Raw genomic sequence first — 16,657 nt, 5'->3', positions numbered from 1 at the left:
ATATGCCACAAATTAATCCCGCATAACAAACACCTCCCCCCTCCCGTCCATATAACCCGCCAATACAACTCAAACACCTGCACAACACACTCAATCCCACAGCCCAAAGTACCGTTCACCTCCCCAAAGTTCATACAGCACATATATTTCCCCAAAGTCCCCAAAGTTACGTACGTGACATGCACATAGCGGCACGCACGTACGGGCAAGCGATCAAATGTTTGGAAGCCGCAGCTGCATGCGTACTCACGGTACCGTGTCTGCGTATCCAACTCAAAGTCCTCCTGGTAAGAGTCTCTGTTGTCCCAGTTCTCCACAGGCCAATGGTAAAGCATCTGTCATCTTTCGGGAATGTAAACAATGAAACACCGGCTGTGTTTGTGTTGCTGCAGCCGTCCGCAATACACCACTTCCCACCTACAGCTTTCTTCTTTGCTGTCTCCATTGTTCATTGAACAAATTGCAAAAGATTCACTAACACAGATGTCCAGAATACTGTGGAATTTTGCGATGAAAACAGACGACTTAATAGCTGGCCACCATGCTGTCCCAAAATGTCCTCTACAATCCGTGACATCACGCGCAGGCTTCATCATACCGAAACGTTTTCAGCAGGATATCTCGCGAAAATTTAAAATTGCACTTTAGTAAGCTAACCCGGCCGTATTGGCATGTGTTGCAATGTTAAGATTTCATCATTGATATATAAACTATCAGACTGTGTGGTCGGTAGTAGTGGGTTTCAGTAGGCCTTTAACTACAGCACTGAATAAAACTAATGCAGACTTCATGAGAGCCAACAAACATAATTAATCATTACTTACTGTACAATGCCTGCTCTCACTGGGATGCTGACTGATAGGGTGTTGATATATTTCTATTTAGCTGAAAAATAACTCAATCTTAGCAAAGAAAAAAGGGGGTGGAACGAAGCGTCTTTTCGGGTCCTTTTCACCATTTCTGGGTCTAAAGTGGCTATCAAAGTTTACCAATTTCTCAGTTTATTTCCACATCATTTTACTATCAAAATGAGAGGCAGGATTTCTAATCTATAAAAAAAATTTGCAAGCTGCGAGGCGAGAAAGCAACTCACCAGCTGACTTAGACTTAGACAAACTTTAATGATCCACAAGGGAAATTGTTCAACACAGTAGCTCAGTTACAATGATGGAAAGTGTACGGATGGAAAGGACAATGCAGGTATAAATAGACTAATATAGCGATAAAAAATCTAACATATATACGAATATATACATAATATGTGTACAGTATATTATATATACAGATATATTATATTATGTCTATAACATATATTATATATACCAATGACCATGTACAATATTACAGTATATATGACAGCAGCAGCATAAAATGGAGAGTAGATCCAGCAGAAAATAGAAAATAGACATTAAAAACAAAGAGAAGTAGCTGACATGTCAGGTGTCAGGTAATAGGCAGATAACATCTATTGCTGTATGGCGAGTGATTATACAGCTGGATGGAGTGTGGAATGAAGGAGTTCTTGAATCGCACTGATGATGTCAATACAGCAGCAGGTCTTACACATTGTCATGATTCCTTATTTTCTACATTGGTTTCCTGTTAGGTGCTCTTGGTTTAGTTCCACTTCCTGTCCAAGTGTCTGTTTCCTCGAGCGCTTTTTCCCCCTCACCTGTCGGTGATTGGCAGCCTGGCCACACCCATCAGTCCTCCATCAATGCTTGCCTCGCCCTCCATTCAGGGCTCGAGGATTGTTTATTGTTACGGACTTTGTTAACTGCATGTGTAACTGCTCATCCTGCGTTATTATATTAAATATTTGTCTAACCTTCACGTCGTCTTCCCGTCTCCTGCATCTTGGGGTCAAATTACTGCAGCCATGCAAGTTAATGACAGCCTCTCTCTGACCAATGCACCGTTAAATGTCGGTCCTTAGCATTAGCGCTTATAACAAAAATATTGCTAATACTTGGTTAATAATAATTCATAAAACTGACTATTTTTGGTGATTTTTAGATGGTTATTTTGTTGAGTTTTATAGTTGGAATATACACAGTCGACGCAATGACGCCATGGCTCCTGTTGCCTCCATTGTAAGCTGACTTTCATTTATGTTTATTTATGAGACATATGTGTTCTTGTTTCTCGTAAGGATTGTGAATTATAGGCAAAATAAATAAGTGTAGATCCTCTTTAAAGTGGACCTATGATGAATTGTGTCTTTTCTGAAAAATAAAGAATGCTGCAATGTTGGATACTTGTGTTAACAATGTCAAAGCATCAGGTTTATGCATTTTCATGTGAGCTTGCACGCAGGTTTGGAGGCCTCTCTTCGCAGGGTTTTGCAGTCTGGCTGAGTTTTGTCATCACAGCCAGGTGGAAGCACTTATTTAGACATTAAAGGGCCCCTATTATGCAAAACCACATTTTCCTAACTATTGGTACCTGCTGTTGTGTATTTGGGATCTGCATAAGTCCCAAACATGTTTAATCAAACCTTGGAGGCATTGCGGAGATATTTATAAAATAATCATGCATTCCTTCGTATTCACGCCAAACGAGCCATTTGGAATTTGCACAACCTGTGACGTCATCGGTTGGGAAGAATGTTACCGGATTATCCATATGTGGTTTAAATGTACCCAGAGTGCCTTGCGCTTCCGCCATTGTAGTCCACGCTGTAGTCAATAAGCTCCTTCTTTTTCGCTGTTATCTTGTTGTGGGGCAGACTGGCTCGTACATGCACATGCATCCTCTGCTGTTGCCATTTCTCATACAAAGTAGCGTATAGTTTGAATTTATATGTGTGAGTAGTCTCGTTATGGAAGCGCTAAAATCTACAACAAATGTGTCGTGGAGAAGACGCAGTCAAAGTGGAGGCACGTAAATAAGACTGTCTGTAATGCATAATCTGTGCAAAATGTTTACCAAAGGACCACCATTACATGTTATGTAGATCAGAAAGAAGTGTTTTAAATGTAGAAAAATAAATCATAATATGACCCCTTTAAGTCAAGTGCTTAGCTAGAAGGGGAGAAGCTCCTCCTCTGCTTCAGGCTATGACGAAACACAAAAAAGTAATTTCATCTAATCGAATTCATGCATTATGACATGAGATGCGACATGCAGTAACATTAACAGCTTTTTTATGCACTTTCTGAATTAATTGGGGGAGTGTGAAGGTGTATCTAATGTTTTGACTAGGGCTGCAACAACTAATCGATTAAATTGATTAAAATCGATTATAGAAATAGTTGGCGAATAATTTAGTTATCGATTCGTTGGATCTACTCTATGCGCATGCGCATAGGCAATTATTATTTTTTTTATTTTTTTTATTTTTTTTTTATAAACCTTTATTTATAAACTGCAACATGTACAAACAGCTGAGAAACAATAATCAAAATAAGTATGGTGCCAGTATGCTGGGGTTTTTTTTTCAATAAAATACTGGAAAGGATAGAAATGTAGTTTGTCTCTTTTATCCGATTATTAATCGATTAATCGAAGTAATAATCGACAGATTAATCGATTATCAAATTAATCGTTAGTTGCAGCCCTAGTTTTGACCAGGTGAATCTAATCTTTATGAAGCTTATTTTCGACCTTGTCTGCCATAAAAAGATATATATTTTAAACTGTGCATTTTCAAAAGATAAATTATGATACATTTGCAATCTGGAAACGCCCCCACAAAATAACATCTTGCAGATAGACCAAACAACTGGGTTATAAAAGTGATTTGAGGAGCAACATTTACACCAAAGCATATCTAACACATTATCTAGGAAGTGTCTTAAATATACATTCAAATCATCGTAAGTCCCCTTTAAAACAGGGGTCTTCAACATTTTCAAATCCATGGACCACCAAACTGATGGAGCGACGTTTTGTTTTAAATTTAACTGGTCCTATCCCACTGGGTTGAGTTTTTTCTTGCCCTAATGTGAGCCGAGGATGTCGTTGTGGCTTGTGCAGCCCTTTGAGACACTTGTGATTAAGGGCTATATAAATAAACTTTGATTGATTGATTGATTGATTGATTGATTGACAATTACAGCGCTAATTGCTAGCTAGTAGCTTGCGCCGCTAATGATAGCTGGCTACTGGTGCACTAATAGTTAGCAGGTAACTAGAGCACTAATCGTTAGCTAACTTAGATGCTAACATGGATACAATAATATACCTGTATTTTTGTTTCATGAGGTACATTTAGTATGGTCCAGGGCACTGCTATTTCTCAACTACATTTAAATTTGTGTAAAAATTGTCTGGGGAATACAGAAATGTTTTTTTTTTTAAATAAAGTCTAATGCACTTCTGCGGACCTTCAAGAAGTCAAAGACCCCCTGTTGAAGACATCAGGGAAAAATCCCTTTATCCCCATATCTAAAATGTACATGATTACTGAACTTTACACTTGCATTTAACATGTAAGGAATTCAGCGAGTATAAATTAGATTGCAGCCAGCAAAGTATTTCCAAGTGTGTTATGAGCGATCAGCAACTTTTTGCTCACACAGCTGTCCCGGCGGAACAAGAAAACTATTACAGAGCTGCTGTTTTAATTGTACAAATGACATCAATTCAAGGTAAATTTTTATGTTGGATCGGCTAAGGTGACGCTTGGGATCATTCTTAATAGCGTTGCAGTGGGAACAGCGATGGAATAAAAGAATGTGTCAACCAGATTTATTGAATTGAATATTATGATTGCATTTCATTCCGCGTGTGTGCGATTAAAAAGGCCTGAAAGACATTGCTGACTGAATGTGAGAGAGAAGCATGACCCACTAAATGTAATAATCTCTAGTATTGACTAGAAAGAACTACTGTGAACATATTATGTTATGTTTGTACAGGTTAGACACTATTGCAATGTGATGATGTTAATTGATTTGCCAAATTTATAGTAGTAGTAAATATTACATCTTAAAAATCACTCTCTTTTTTAATATATAGTGAGTTGCACAATAGATACTTCTATAATGCAGGATAAACAAGCCACCAGAAGACATCGGCATGACAGACATGGACCAAAAAACAAGACATTTTGTCTGCAGCTCCCACAGCATTCTGAGTTGATGGGGGGTAAAAGACATCTACAGATGAACGTAGATTTTCAGCAATTCTGCAACCCGGGGGGCCTCCTTCTTAATGAGGCAAAACTTTAAGTACTGAATAATAAATAATGAAAATCGACAGCCATTTATCTGTCAGTGTGGCCATGTAGCAGTACCCATCACAGATCATTACACTGACTGTCCGTGTCGTGAACACTAAATACTGTGGCATAACACCCAACTCAATTGTTCGTGCAGTGTGTGTTGTTTTTGTGGTGTTGTATATAATACAGAATCATGATGAGACATACAAAAGAAAATACTGGATGATGAAATTCAAGTAAATACTCAGTTAGAATGTTTATATGCACATATTAATCGCATTACAGCCATAATGTGTTGCACTTGCACGGTCTCTTAATATGATCGATTTTCTATGCGGTCACTTCAGCTCCTTTAATTGTTTGGCTTTTTCAACAACAAAGAAGGCTGCTTGAATGCTAGTAAAGTGGAACCTCGATTTACAAACTCACCTATTTACAAACTTTTCTATCGATTAAAATATGCCTCCGTGTGTGAACCATGTCTCTGTGTACCAACGCGTAATGCATTTATTCATTTTGTGTTTCACTTTCTTTTTTCGCCTTTTGACACGTTTTGTTCATTTTGCTAACTAAAACTAAAAGACAACAGACCGACGTGGAAAGAAGGAGGGAATCACTGTGGAAACAAAAGAAAAACTATTTGCAAAGAGTACATTATTATGAAAGAATGGAGAAGACTATCCCTGGTTCAGCAGCGCATCTTTCAAGAGAACTCACACGGCCCCTTCCCTGCACCTCCTCAGTTCTCCCCCTCTGTCTGCTGTTTTCTCTTCAGCCCCTTCTTTGCTGAAGTTAATGTGAGTAGATTTTCCGTTTTTTAAATGTTTATTATTGTAGCAATATGGTTGTTAAAGTTAAGGATGTTTGTGATTTCTGATCGTTTGTGGGGGCATCAACTGGACTTATGTGTGTCAGCGTGTGTAAACAGAGCAGCGTTTAAAGGACATCATCTTGTTGTTGTTCTTGCTTGTTATCAAATAGAAAGCTGTTCCATCACCCCCTTGTTATGTTTGTTTAATATGCAGTACTGTGTATAACCTAATATTGTGTTTAAAGCAGGGGTTTCGCACTAATTTTAACTCAGAGGCCGCATGGAGGAAAATCTATTCCCACATGGGCCGGACTGGTACTAATCATGGCGTGATAACTTAAAAATAAAGACAACTTCAGATTGTTTTCTTTGTTTAAAAATAGACCAAGCGCATTCTGAAAATGTCCAAATCATGTTGCAGTTACTAGTATTCTATCTTCATTTGTCGTTATTCATACTTTCTGAATAAACAATGTTTTTGATTGATTTATTGAGACTTTTATTAGTAGGTTGCACAGTGATGTACATATTCCGTACAATTGACCACTAAAAAATGATAACACCCGAATAAGTTTTTCAACTTGTTTAAGTCGGGGTCCAATGTGATAATGTTCATCAGCAAAATAAAAATAGTTTTAAAATGCTTTCATTGGTGTTAATGTTTAATCACTCACAAGATTAAATGAAAAATAATATCAAAATCAAATTACAGGATGTTATTAATTTAATTTACAAATTTTCCTTAACTGATAAACTAACATCATGGGGTTCATTCTGTACATATGTAGCATCGTCTACAACAAAACTTGTAAATTTGGACTCATTTCATTAATCACACATGAAGGTAGAAGGGGATTCATATTATTTCAGCATATTTACGTGCGACCAGAAAATGTGTCCCCAGCCTTAAATATAACACGAAATGTACTGATTATCAAACACATTTAATTGGGTAGAAATGTCAGAGATTACACCAACAACATATTTGAAAATCAAGGCATGAAAGTAACAATCCATATTTTGTGTAGTATCACTAATAAGCAGCGTAAGTATGAAGTCATGTGTGCTCTTGCTGTAGGAGATACATCCAGCCATCCATCCATTTTCTACCGCTTGTCACTTTCGGGGTCACGGGGGGTGCTAGAGCCTATCTCAGCTGCATTCTGGCGGTAGGCGGGGTACACCCTGGACAAGTCGCCACCTCATCACAGGGACAACACAGATAGACAAACAACATTCACACTCACATTCACACACTAGGGCCAATTTAGTGTTACCTATCAACCTATCTTCAGGTGCATGTTATTGGAGTTGGGAGGAAGTCGGAGTACCCCCAGGGAACCCACACAATGAATTGCTATTGCAATATTCAGTGGACACATTTAGAACAGCAATTTCTTTCATTAAAAAATGTCAGCTTATTTTTATAGTAAGCAAAGTCATCTTGGATCAGGCCTGGGAACGGGTTTTACCTGGCCCGCTGGCCGTACGTTTGACACTCTTGGTTTAAAGTGTACATACCTTAACTAAAATATGGACTTCTGTTGAGGCTTGAACCCATTATTCATATTTGCATAAATTGTTTCGTATGGAGAAATTTGTTTTACTATACAAAATTGTCAATTTAAGAACAATGTTCAAGAAGCAATTTAGTTTGTAAATCGAGGTTCCACTGTATCTAACTGTAACTAGTAGATGCTGACCGGTCAAATAGATCATTTGGCTTTCTACAGCTCTCACATGGGGTTGGTAGCATTTTATTGTTTGTTTAAAAGGCATCTGCTTTTTTAAGGAGGGGTTTCCCATACTTGTTCTACCCGTGACTGCGTGGGTTCCCTCCGGGTACTCCGGCTTCCTCCCACCTCCAAAAACATGCACCTGGGGATAGGTTGATTGGCAACACTAAATTGGCCCTAGTGTGTGAATGTGAGTGTGAATGTTGTCTGTCTATCTGTGTTGGCCCTGCGATGAGGTGGCGACTTGTCCAGGGTGTACACCGCCTTCCGCCCGATTGTAGCTGAGATAGGCTCCAGCGCCCCCCGCGACCCCGAAGGCAATAAGTGGTAGAAAATGGATGGATGGATGGATCGTTTCCCATACTGTCATTTATTTATTACGGAACGCTACACCGTTTTTTATTAGCATTTCTGTAATTTAAGAACATTTTATAACTTACATCAATGAATTACCATTCCTAAATGTAAGTAGAATGAGCACAAACTTGTTTGGGCGGTGCAGCTTCCCCATAACAAGGGTTATCAGCACCGTTAGCTACAAGCTAAGCTGCAAATCAGCTGCACACATGCATAAACTGCTGTTAAAAACATTGATTGGCTGCGTGTGAACAGTAGCATAGTGTAACAACCTGGCAGTTATAGTTTATGTGCGGCGTTGGAGACTGTTTGTATGGCTGTGAACGTGTCAGTGGCTGAACCAAGTGTTTATGTGTTGACGCAAGTGAAAGCGCCATATTAAAAAAAAACAGCTGCTGTTGAGATGACAGTTTGTTTTGGCGTGTTTACGGCGGAAAGTGTGACCAGGTTTGCTGGAAAATAGTTTTTGCTGACGTTTTGGCGGGGTTACGGCAGACAGTTTTCAGTTCTTCTCAATAAAGTGATTGTTGATGGATGACCCCTTTGTCGTCCTTAAAATGTCTCAGTAGAAGTTACAATAATTGACTTGGTTTTTAGTTTTTATTTCATTATCACTTAAGGAATAGCTGAACATGTGACATGCACTACACAAGAAGGAGAGCAGAAGGAAACGAGAAGCAATGCTAAGCTCGCTAGAATGTATAGTAGCGAAACAGAAAAAGATGTGCTTTTTACTTGATAACAGAAGTCTAACTAGAACCACGTTACAGCTATGAACAGGAAAATTAGCAAGTTTGCTTTGCACGCTCTAGGCATTCTCTCGATGAGCTTCAAGCACACCTGTGAAGTGAAAACCATTTTAGGTGACTACCTCTTGAGGCTCATCGAGACAATGCCAAGAGTGTGCGAAGCAGTAATCAGAACAAAGGGTGGCTATTTTGAAGAAACTACAATATAAAACATGTTTTCAGTTATTTCACCTTTGTTTGTTAAGTACATACCTCCACATGTGTTAATTCATAGTTTTGATACCTTCAGTGACAATCTACAATGTAAATAGTCATGCAAATAAAGAAAATGCATTGAATGAGAAGGTGTGTCCAAACTTTTGGCCTCTACTGTGTATTTTACACTATCGTTAAATATAGATATATTTTACACTGTATATAATAACAGTTGATACAAATTGGCATTGTTAGCAGTAAATATTGATTAAACTACCAGTAACCTATAATACAAATGTTGTAACACATCACAGTTGTTGCAGGAAAGGAAAAGAGAACGAAAAAAAAAATACGTTATTTATGACTTAGCTTTGTCTGGGTTCCGAACCCAGTTCTCTTTGTCTTTCTCCTTTCCCCTCCCCCCATTTCCTTCCCCATCGTATACGGACGATTGTTCTCCAGCTTGCATAGTTGTGTTTTCAATAATTATGAATATGGATAAAGAAATATTGCATTTTGGATGTATTGTCTGGTTATTAGCAGGCGCATGAGCGCTTTCTATTGCTGTATATGTCACCTTTGCAGGTGAAACATTTTTGCCATCGTTGCTTGTTGGCTTAACTTTTTTGTTGAATATTCTTTGGTCAAATTCAACTACTTTTATATGGAACATGCTTGTGCGGTGTATCATAACTGAATTTATTGAAAACTTAAAATTCTCTCCCTTAGCCCCGGGAGAGAAAAAATCCTGGAGCCGTCCGTCCCTGTGTCCAGTCGCATATGACTGCAGTTTTCTTCAAAGTAATATGGGAAATAGCATCTTGTCCCGTCCTCATGAACCTTATATCATGCATCGTCTCGTCGCGTGAGCAAAGTGTATATCATCACACCCCAAGTGCCTTAATTTGAAAAACACTTAAATTATTGCTGAAAGTCAACATTATACATAAAAAACACTAAACTGTAGGTAACGCCATCATGATGAATAAAGAAATGTAATAATGTGTACTTACATATGACAACATGGCTTTTAGCTCCTCATCACTTCTTACAGTGATTCTGTCACCAACTTCATCTTCATCTAGAGACAAGTGGTAAAGTAAATATCATTTTATGACATGGAAAGTTATTCATCTTAAATCCTAGCATAAGGAAAACAAGTTTATGCACTTGATATTGATGGAAAACATGGAAACAAAGTATATGCTCTATTGCAGGGGTGTCAAACTCGTTTTCATTGAGGGCCACATCGGCCCTCAAAGGGCTGCTTGCAACAGTGAGTAATAAATTCATATAAATGTATACAGTAAGGATTCACCTCCTGATATTATTATACAACTGCCTTTGCATTTGATCATCATATATTATATATTTTTTTATGCAAAAAACATCTGTAGAGTGGCAGCTCTGTCGCCAGTGATTTAATGTAGAAATGTGCAGTGTCTTTTTACAGCATATTACTGTAACTGTAAAACGGTAAAATTCTGGCAACAGCGCGGCCAGTGTTTTCGTTATATCTATGGATGTTTTAGTTTTTACGGTGTATTACCATAATTGGAAAAACAGTACCACTGCTTTTTTACGGTAAAATTCTAGCGACTGAGCGGTCATTTTTTGATCGTAAAATCGATGGTTGTTGTTGATTTTGCGAAGTATTAGTGTAAATGGAAAAACGGTACCATGGTTTTTCTTAAACGGTTAAATTCTTACTACTGAGCAGTCATTTTTTTACCGTAATATCTGTTTTTACCGTAATATCATTTTTTCAACGTACGATTTAATGGATAACGTCCTTTTGAAATTATAAATTAATGAGATATTTTTATCTTAACAAAAAAAAGTTTGTAATGTATGATAATATAATATTTGTTTCATTCTTATAAAACACAAAACTAATAATTCATTATTATTACTGTAACTACTTTCCAAACTACATTCATACAAATATAAAACAAAATTATTATTATTACAGATTCATACATAAGTCAAGCAGATATTTAAGTAATTATTTTTATTTTAATGCATGATAACATAATATTTGTTACATTATTCAGTTCAGTTCAGTTTCAGTTTATTTCAAACATGCATACGATACGATGTAATGCATCACACAATTCCAGTTGTTTCACTACAGCAAGTCCGAAAAGGAGTAGGAAGAAGCTGAGCTTATTTAATCCTACCCCTTTTCATATCATAGCAATTCATCCAATTTCCTTGTTATCTGTAACAGAACAGTGAATAAATAAATAATATACCAAAGTAAGTAAACAAATATTAAATACATAAATAATCTTGATCTTAAAAAATAGATATATATTAAAAAAATAAAATAAAATAAATTAAAAAAGGATTCAAGATGTTCATCATAATTTTTGTTCTGTGTACTTTGTGAACACTTATAGTTTGAACAGTCTCTTAAACTGAATCATATTGGTGCTTTGTTTGATTTCTTTGGTTAATCCATGCCAAAATCAATTACCCATGCGGATATGCTAAAGGTTGTAAGTGTTGTACGAGCATACAAATGTTTTAAATTAGATTTTCCTCCTAGGTTATATTGCTCCTCTTTTGTTGAGAAGAATGGCTGTACATTCCTGGGTAGCAGGTTACAGTTTGCTTTGTACATAATTTTAGCTGTTTGCAAATGCACCAAATCGTTGAATTTCAATTATATTATTAGATCATATTTAACGAAAAGTTATAAAATTGCATGTAGAACCTGTATTTTTTTCTGTCGAAACAGAAAGGACGACTACATTTAGTAAGAAGAAAAAAAAGTAATTTATTGATTCATATTATTTCTAGGCTTTCGCGGACCACATAAAACATGGGTGTCAAACTCTGGCCCGCGGGCCAAATTTGGCCTGCCGTGTAATTTCACTTGGCCCGTGAGGCGATATCAAATTAACACTAGAGCTGGCCCGCCGATTATATACAGCGGCGGTGCCGCGGTATACCGCTAATTCTCATACTTGCCAAACCTCCCGGGAGATTCCCAAATTTCAGTGCCCCTCCCGATAATTGTAACGTCCCCTTTTCGTCCAGTGCAACGATTGCTGGCCCAATTACATAATATGTGCGGCTGTGGCACGCACACAAAAGTGAATGCAACGCATACTTGATCTTCAGCGATACAGGTTACACTGAGGGTGCCAGTATAAAAACCTTTAATATTGTTAGAAATATACGCCACACTGTGAATCCACACCAAACAAGAATGACAAACACATTTCGGGAGAACATCCGCACATTAACACAACATAAACACAACAGAACAAATACCCAGAATCCTTTGCAGCACTAACTTTTCCTGGACGCTACAATATACACCCCCGCTACCTCCAAACCCCACCCCCCACACACACCTTGTAGCGTCAAGTTCCAGGTGTTGTGCTGTATAATGAACAACTTTGTTCGATAATGAAGGTTGCCTCAGCTCAAAGCCTGAGCCCCGACATTAATTAACTAGCATCCAAGAAAAGATGACAGCTTGGGCACATCAGATTGGATCAGTGTGTTGCAAACTGAGCAGTTTAAAGTCCTGAAAAAAGTCCTAAAGTTTATTCATTATTTTACCGGTATTTTCAAATGTATTAGCCTGTGGAAAAAGTTAATGTTGATTTTTACCTCAGAAGGCTGCAAATAGAAAAGAGGCATTACATTTTTATTTAAATTGTATTTGATATGCCATTGATATTTTTTAATTATCATTATTATTATTTGAAACTCGATTTTGCATGTCACTATAAAGTTATATAAGCCTTGCTTGTTCAATATTTAATGCAAAACCTTTGGGTCCCTATTAAAAAGTTAATTTGTTCAACCTTGGCCCGCGGCTTTGTTCAGTTTTAAATTTTGGCCCACTCTGTATTTGAGTTTGACACCCCTGACATAAAATAAGAGGTTAGCCAGATCCATCCCTCAGGTCATGAGTTTGACACCTGTGCTCTATAGCAGTGATTCTAAAACTGTCATAAGTGTACCAGGAGTGGTATGCGGGCGGGCTCCATCTAGTGGTACTCCAAAGATTGTATTCATTATTTAAGAACGGTGTTTTATTTTCTTATATTCAAACACTGTGTTCAAACTGTGTGTAATATTACAGTGGCAAAACAATATTAAATATCCATCCATCCATCCATTTTCTACCGCTTGTCCCTTTTGGGGTGGCGGGGGGTGCTGCAGCCTATCTCAGCTGCATTCGGGCGGAAGGCGGTGTACACCCTGGACAAGTCGCCACCTCATCACAGGGCCAACACAGATAGACAGACAACATTCACACTCACATTCACACACTAGGGCCAATTTAGTGTTGCCAATCAACCCATCCATTTTCTACCGCTTGTCCCGTTCGGGGTGGCAGGGGTGCTGGAGCCTATCTCAGCTGCATTCGTGCGGAAGGCGGTGTACACCCTGGACAAGTCGCCACCTCATCACAGGGCCAACACAGATAGACAGACAACATTCACACTCACATTCACACACTAGGGCCAATTTAGTGTTGCCAATCAACCCATCCATTTTCTACCGCTTGTCCCGTTCGGGGTGTCAGGGGGTGCTGGAGCCTATCTCAGCTGCATTCGGGCGGAAGGCGGTGTACACCCTGGACAAGTCGCCACCTCATCACAGGGCCAACACAGATAGACAGACAACATTCACACTCACATTCACACACTAGGGCCAATTTAGTGTTGCCAATCAACCCATCCATTTTCTACCGCTTGTCCCGTTCGGGGTCGCAGGGGTGCTGGAGCCTATCTCAGCTGCATTCGGGCGGAAGGCGGGTACACCCTGGACAAGTCGCCACCTCATCACAGGGCCAACACAGATAGACAGACAACATTCACACTCACATTCACACACTAGGGCCAATTTAGTGTTGCCAATCAACCCATCCATTTTCTACCGCTTGTCCCGTTCGGGGTGTCAGGGGGTGCTGGAGCCTATCTCAGCTGCATTCGGGCGGAAGGCGGTGTACACCCTGGACAAGTCGCCACCTCATCACAGGGCCAACACAGATAGACAGACAACATTCACACTCACATTCACACACTAGGGCCAATTTAGTGTTGCCAATCAACCCATCCATTTTCTACCGCTTGTCCCGTTCGGGGTGGCAGGGGGTGCTGGAGCCTATCTCAGCTGCATTCGGGCGGAAGGCGGTGTACACCCTGGACAAGTCGCCACCTCATCACAGGGCCAACACAGATAGACAGACAACATTCACACTCACATTCACACACTAGGGCCAATTTAGTGTTGCCAATCAACCCATCCATTTTCTACCGCGTGTCCCGTTCGGGGTAGCAGGGGGTGCTGGAGCCTATCTCAGCTGCATTCGGGCGGAAGGCGGTGTACACCCTGGACAAGTCGCCACCTCATCACAGGGCCAACACAGATAGACAGACAACATTCACACTCACGTTCACACACTAGGGCCAATTTAGTGTTGCCAATCAACCCATCCATTTTCTACCGCTTGTCCCGTTTCGGGGTGTCAGGGGGTGCTGGAGCCTATCTCAGCTGCATTCGGGCGGAAGGCGGTGTACACCCTGGACAAGTCGCCACCTCATCACAGGGCCAACACAGATAGACAGACAACATTCACACTCACATTCACACACTAGGGCCAATTTACTGTTGCCAATCAACCCATCCATTTTCTACCGCTTGTCCCGTTCGGGGTAGCAGGGGGTGCTGGAGCCTATCTCAGCTGCATTCGGGCGGAAGGCGGTGTACACCCTGGACAAGTCGCCACCTCATCACAGGGCCAACACAGATAGACAGACAACATTCACACTCACATTCACACACTAGGGCCAATTTAGTGTTGCCAATCAACCCATCCATTTTCTACCGCTTGTCCCGTTCGGGGTGGCAGGGGGTGCTGGAGCCTATCTCAGCTGCATTCGGGCGGAAGGCGGTGTACACCCTGGACAAGTCGCCACCTCATCACAGGGCCAACACAGATAGACAGACAACATTCACACTCACATTCACACACTAGGGCCAATTTAGTGTTGCCAATCAACCCATCCATTTTCTACCGCGTGTCCCGTTCGGGGTAGCAGGGGGTGCTGGAGCCTATCTCAGCTGCATTCGGGCGGAAGGCGGTGTACACCCTGGACAAGTCGCCACCTCATCACAGGGCCAACACAGATAGACAGACAACATTCACACTCACGTTCATACACTAGGGCCAATTTAGTGTTGCCAATCAACCCATCCATCCATCCATTTTCTACCGCGTGTCCCATTCGGGGTCGCAGGGGTGCTGGAGCCTATCTCAGCTGCATTCGGGCGGAAGGCGGGGTACACCTTGGACAAGTCGCCACCTCATCACAGATAGACATTCACACTCACATTCACACACTAGGGCCAATTTAGTGTTGCCAATCAACCTATCCCCAGGTGCATGTCTTTGGAGGTGGGAGGAAGCCGGAGTACCCGGAGAGAACCCACGCAGTCACGGGGAGAACGTGCAAACTCCACACAGAAACTTCCCAAGCGCAAGATCGAACCCAGGACCTTCGTATTGTGAGGCAGACGCACTAACCCCTCCTCCACCGTGCTGTCCTGCCAGTCAACCTATAATATTAGATATGCTTGCTAAATACAGCTTCTGCCTTGCTTTAATGAATACTTGGGCCTACTATGCTACTGTATTTTAATGATGGTCAATACAAGCAACACAAAAAAAAGTGACCTAAGTTTGGGAAAGTTTTCAACTTACATTCAAAAGCAGTGACGGTGGCTTCTGGCATAACATCCCTGATAGCTACCTATAAAAGGATGAATATGAATAATCCTCAATGAAACCAAAAGGTTGTGTAAAAAGACAGCAAGTTACCATTCAGGAGACATTGTGATGCTATGTTAGCATTGGTGACTTACCAGTAAGTCACTGAAGTTTAGGAGCGATGGGCAGTCGACGGAAGAATCCATGTCCCCTAAAGGAGTTTTTATTCGAATGACTATTCCCTCAGTATCCATTACAAAGATGTTAGTAAATAAGATCATTAGTATGAAGACGATAAAATAGACTTCATCACTACACCTGCCGGAGCTAAACAGATCACTTCCTGCCGTGGTGTGCTAACACATGCTAGCATTCTGTTCAGTCCATACACGTGGACTTAAGTCAGTTAAAGGCTTAAAAGGACAGTGACAGCAACTGTGCGGGAGTCCGAATCACGCCACGAATTCATAAAAAGTGAAAGAAACCATGTAAAAAAAGTATTATCGTGTGTTATCAGTGTTGTTAGCTCATGGATGTGAAGGGAAGGAAACCATAACTGTGTCAGCAGTAGCACATTGACAACATCCGGTCCCTTATTTTCAAAATAAAAGATACAAACTCTGACGTCAACTGGCTTCCTCGATATGAAAAAAAAAAATACAATATCACTTTAACCTTACAATAAACACGGATTATTAAGAAACAACCTAAAAAAAAATAGTATTTCGGACAAGCGGTAGAATATGGATGCATGGATGGATTGATGGACAATACTGTCCGTAAACATGTGCTTTATCTTCTTACAGGGGGAACTTGGAAGTCAATATATTTTGATCAAATTGATCATACATTTGATATTGATTGTGTACATCAGGGGTCCCCGAACTACGGGCCGCGGGCCGG

At 40.1% G+C, this 16,657-nt stretch overlaps 1 protein-coding gene across 2 annotated transcripts in view; it reads right to left on the bottom strand.

Annotated features, from left to right (window-relative positions):
* The window catches only part of LOC133615978 (dual specificity mitogen-activated protein kinase kinase 5-like), a 120,630-nt gene extending 104,321 nt beyond the window's left edge, over positions 1-16,309 (bottom strand). Inside the window, exons 1-3 of one of the 2 annotated variants that reach the window (XM_061974926.1) lie at positions 15,910-16,309; positions 15,749-15,797; positions 10,029-10,096 (exon numbers count right to left, since the gene is read on the bottom strand). In XM_061974926.1, coding sequence (XP_061830910.1) covers positions 10,029-10,096; positions 15,749-15,797; positions 15,910-16,035 — 243 coding nt within the window. In that variant the 5' untranslated portion in view covers positions 16,036-16,309. The remainder of the gene's footprint in view (positions 1-10,028; positions 10,097-15,748; positions 15,798-15,909) is intronic. The other variant, XM_072914776.1, reaches the window with a different exon arrangement.
* Positions 16,310-16,657: the final 348 nt, after the last annotated feature.

Source organism: Nerophis lumbriciformis, linkage group LG15 (assembly GCF_033978685.3).
Source record: "Nerophis lumbriciformis linkage group LG15, RoL_Nlum_v2.1, whole genome shotgun sequence".
NCBI lineage: Eukaryota > Metazoa > Chordata > Actinopteri > Syngnathiformes > Syngnathidae > Nerophis > Nerophis lumbriciformis.
This window is presented reverse-complemented; position numbering and strand designations above follow the sequence as displayed.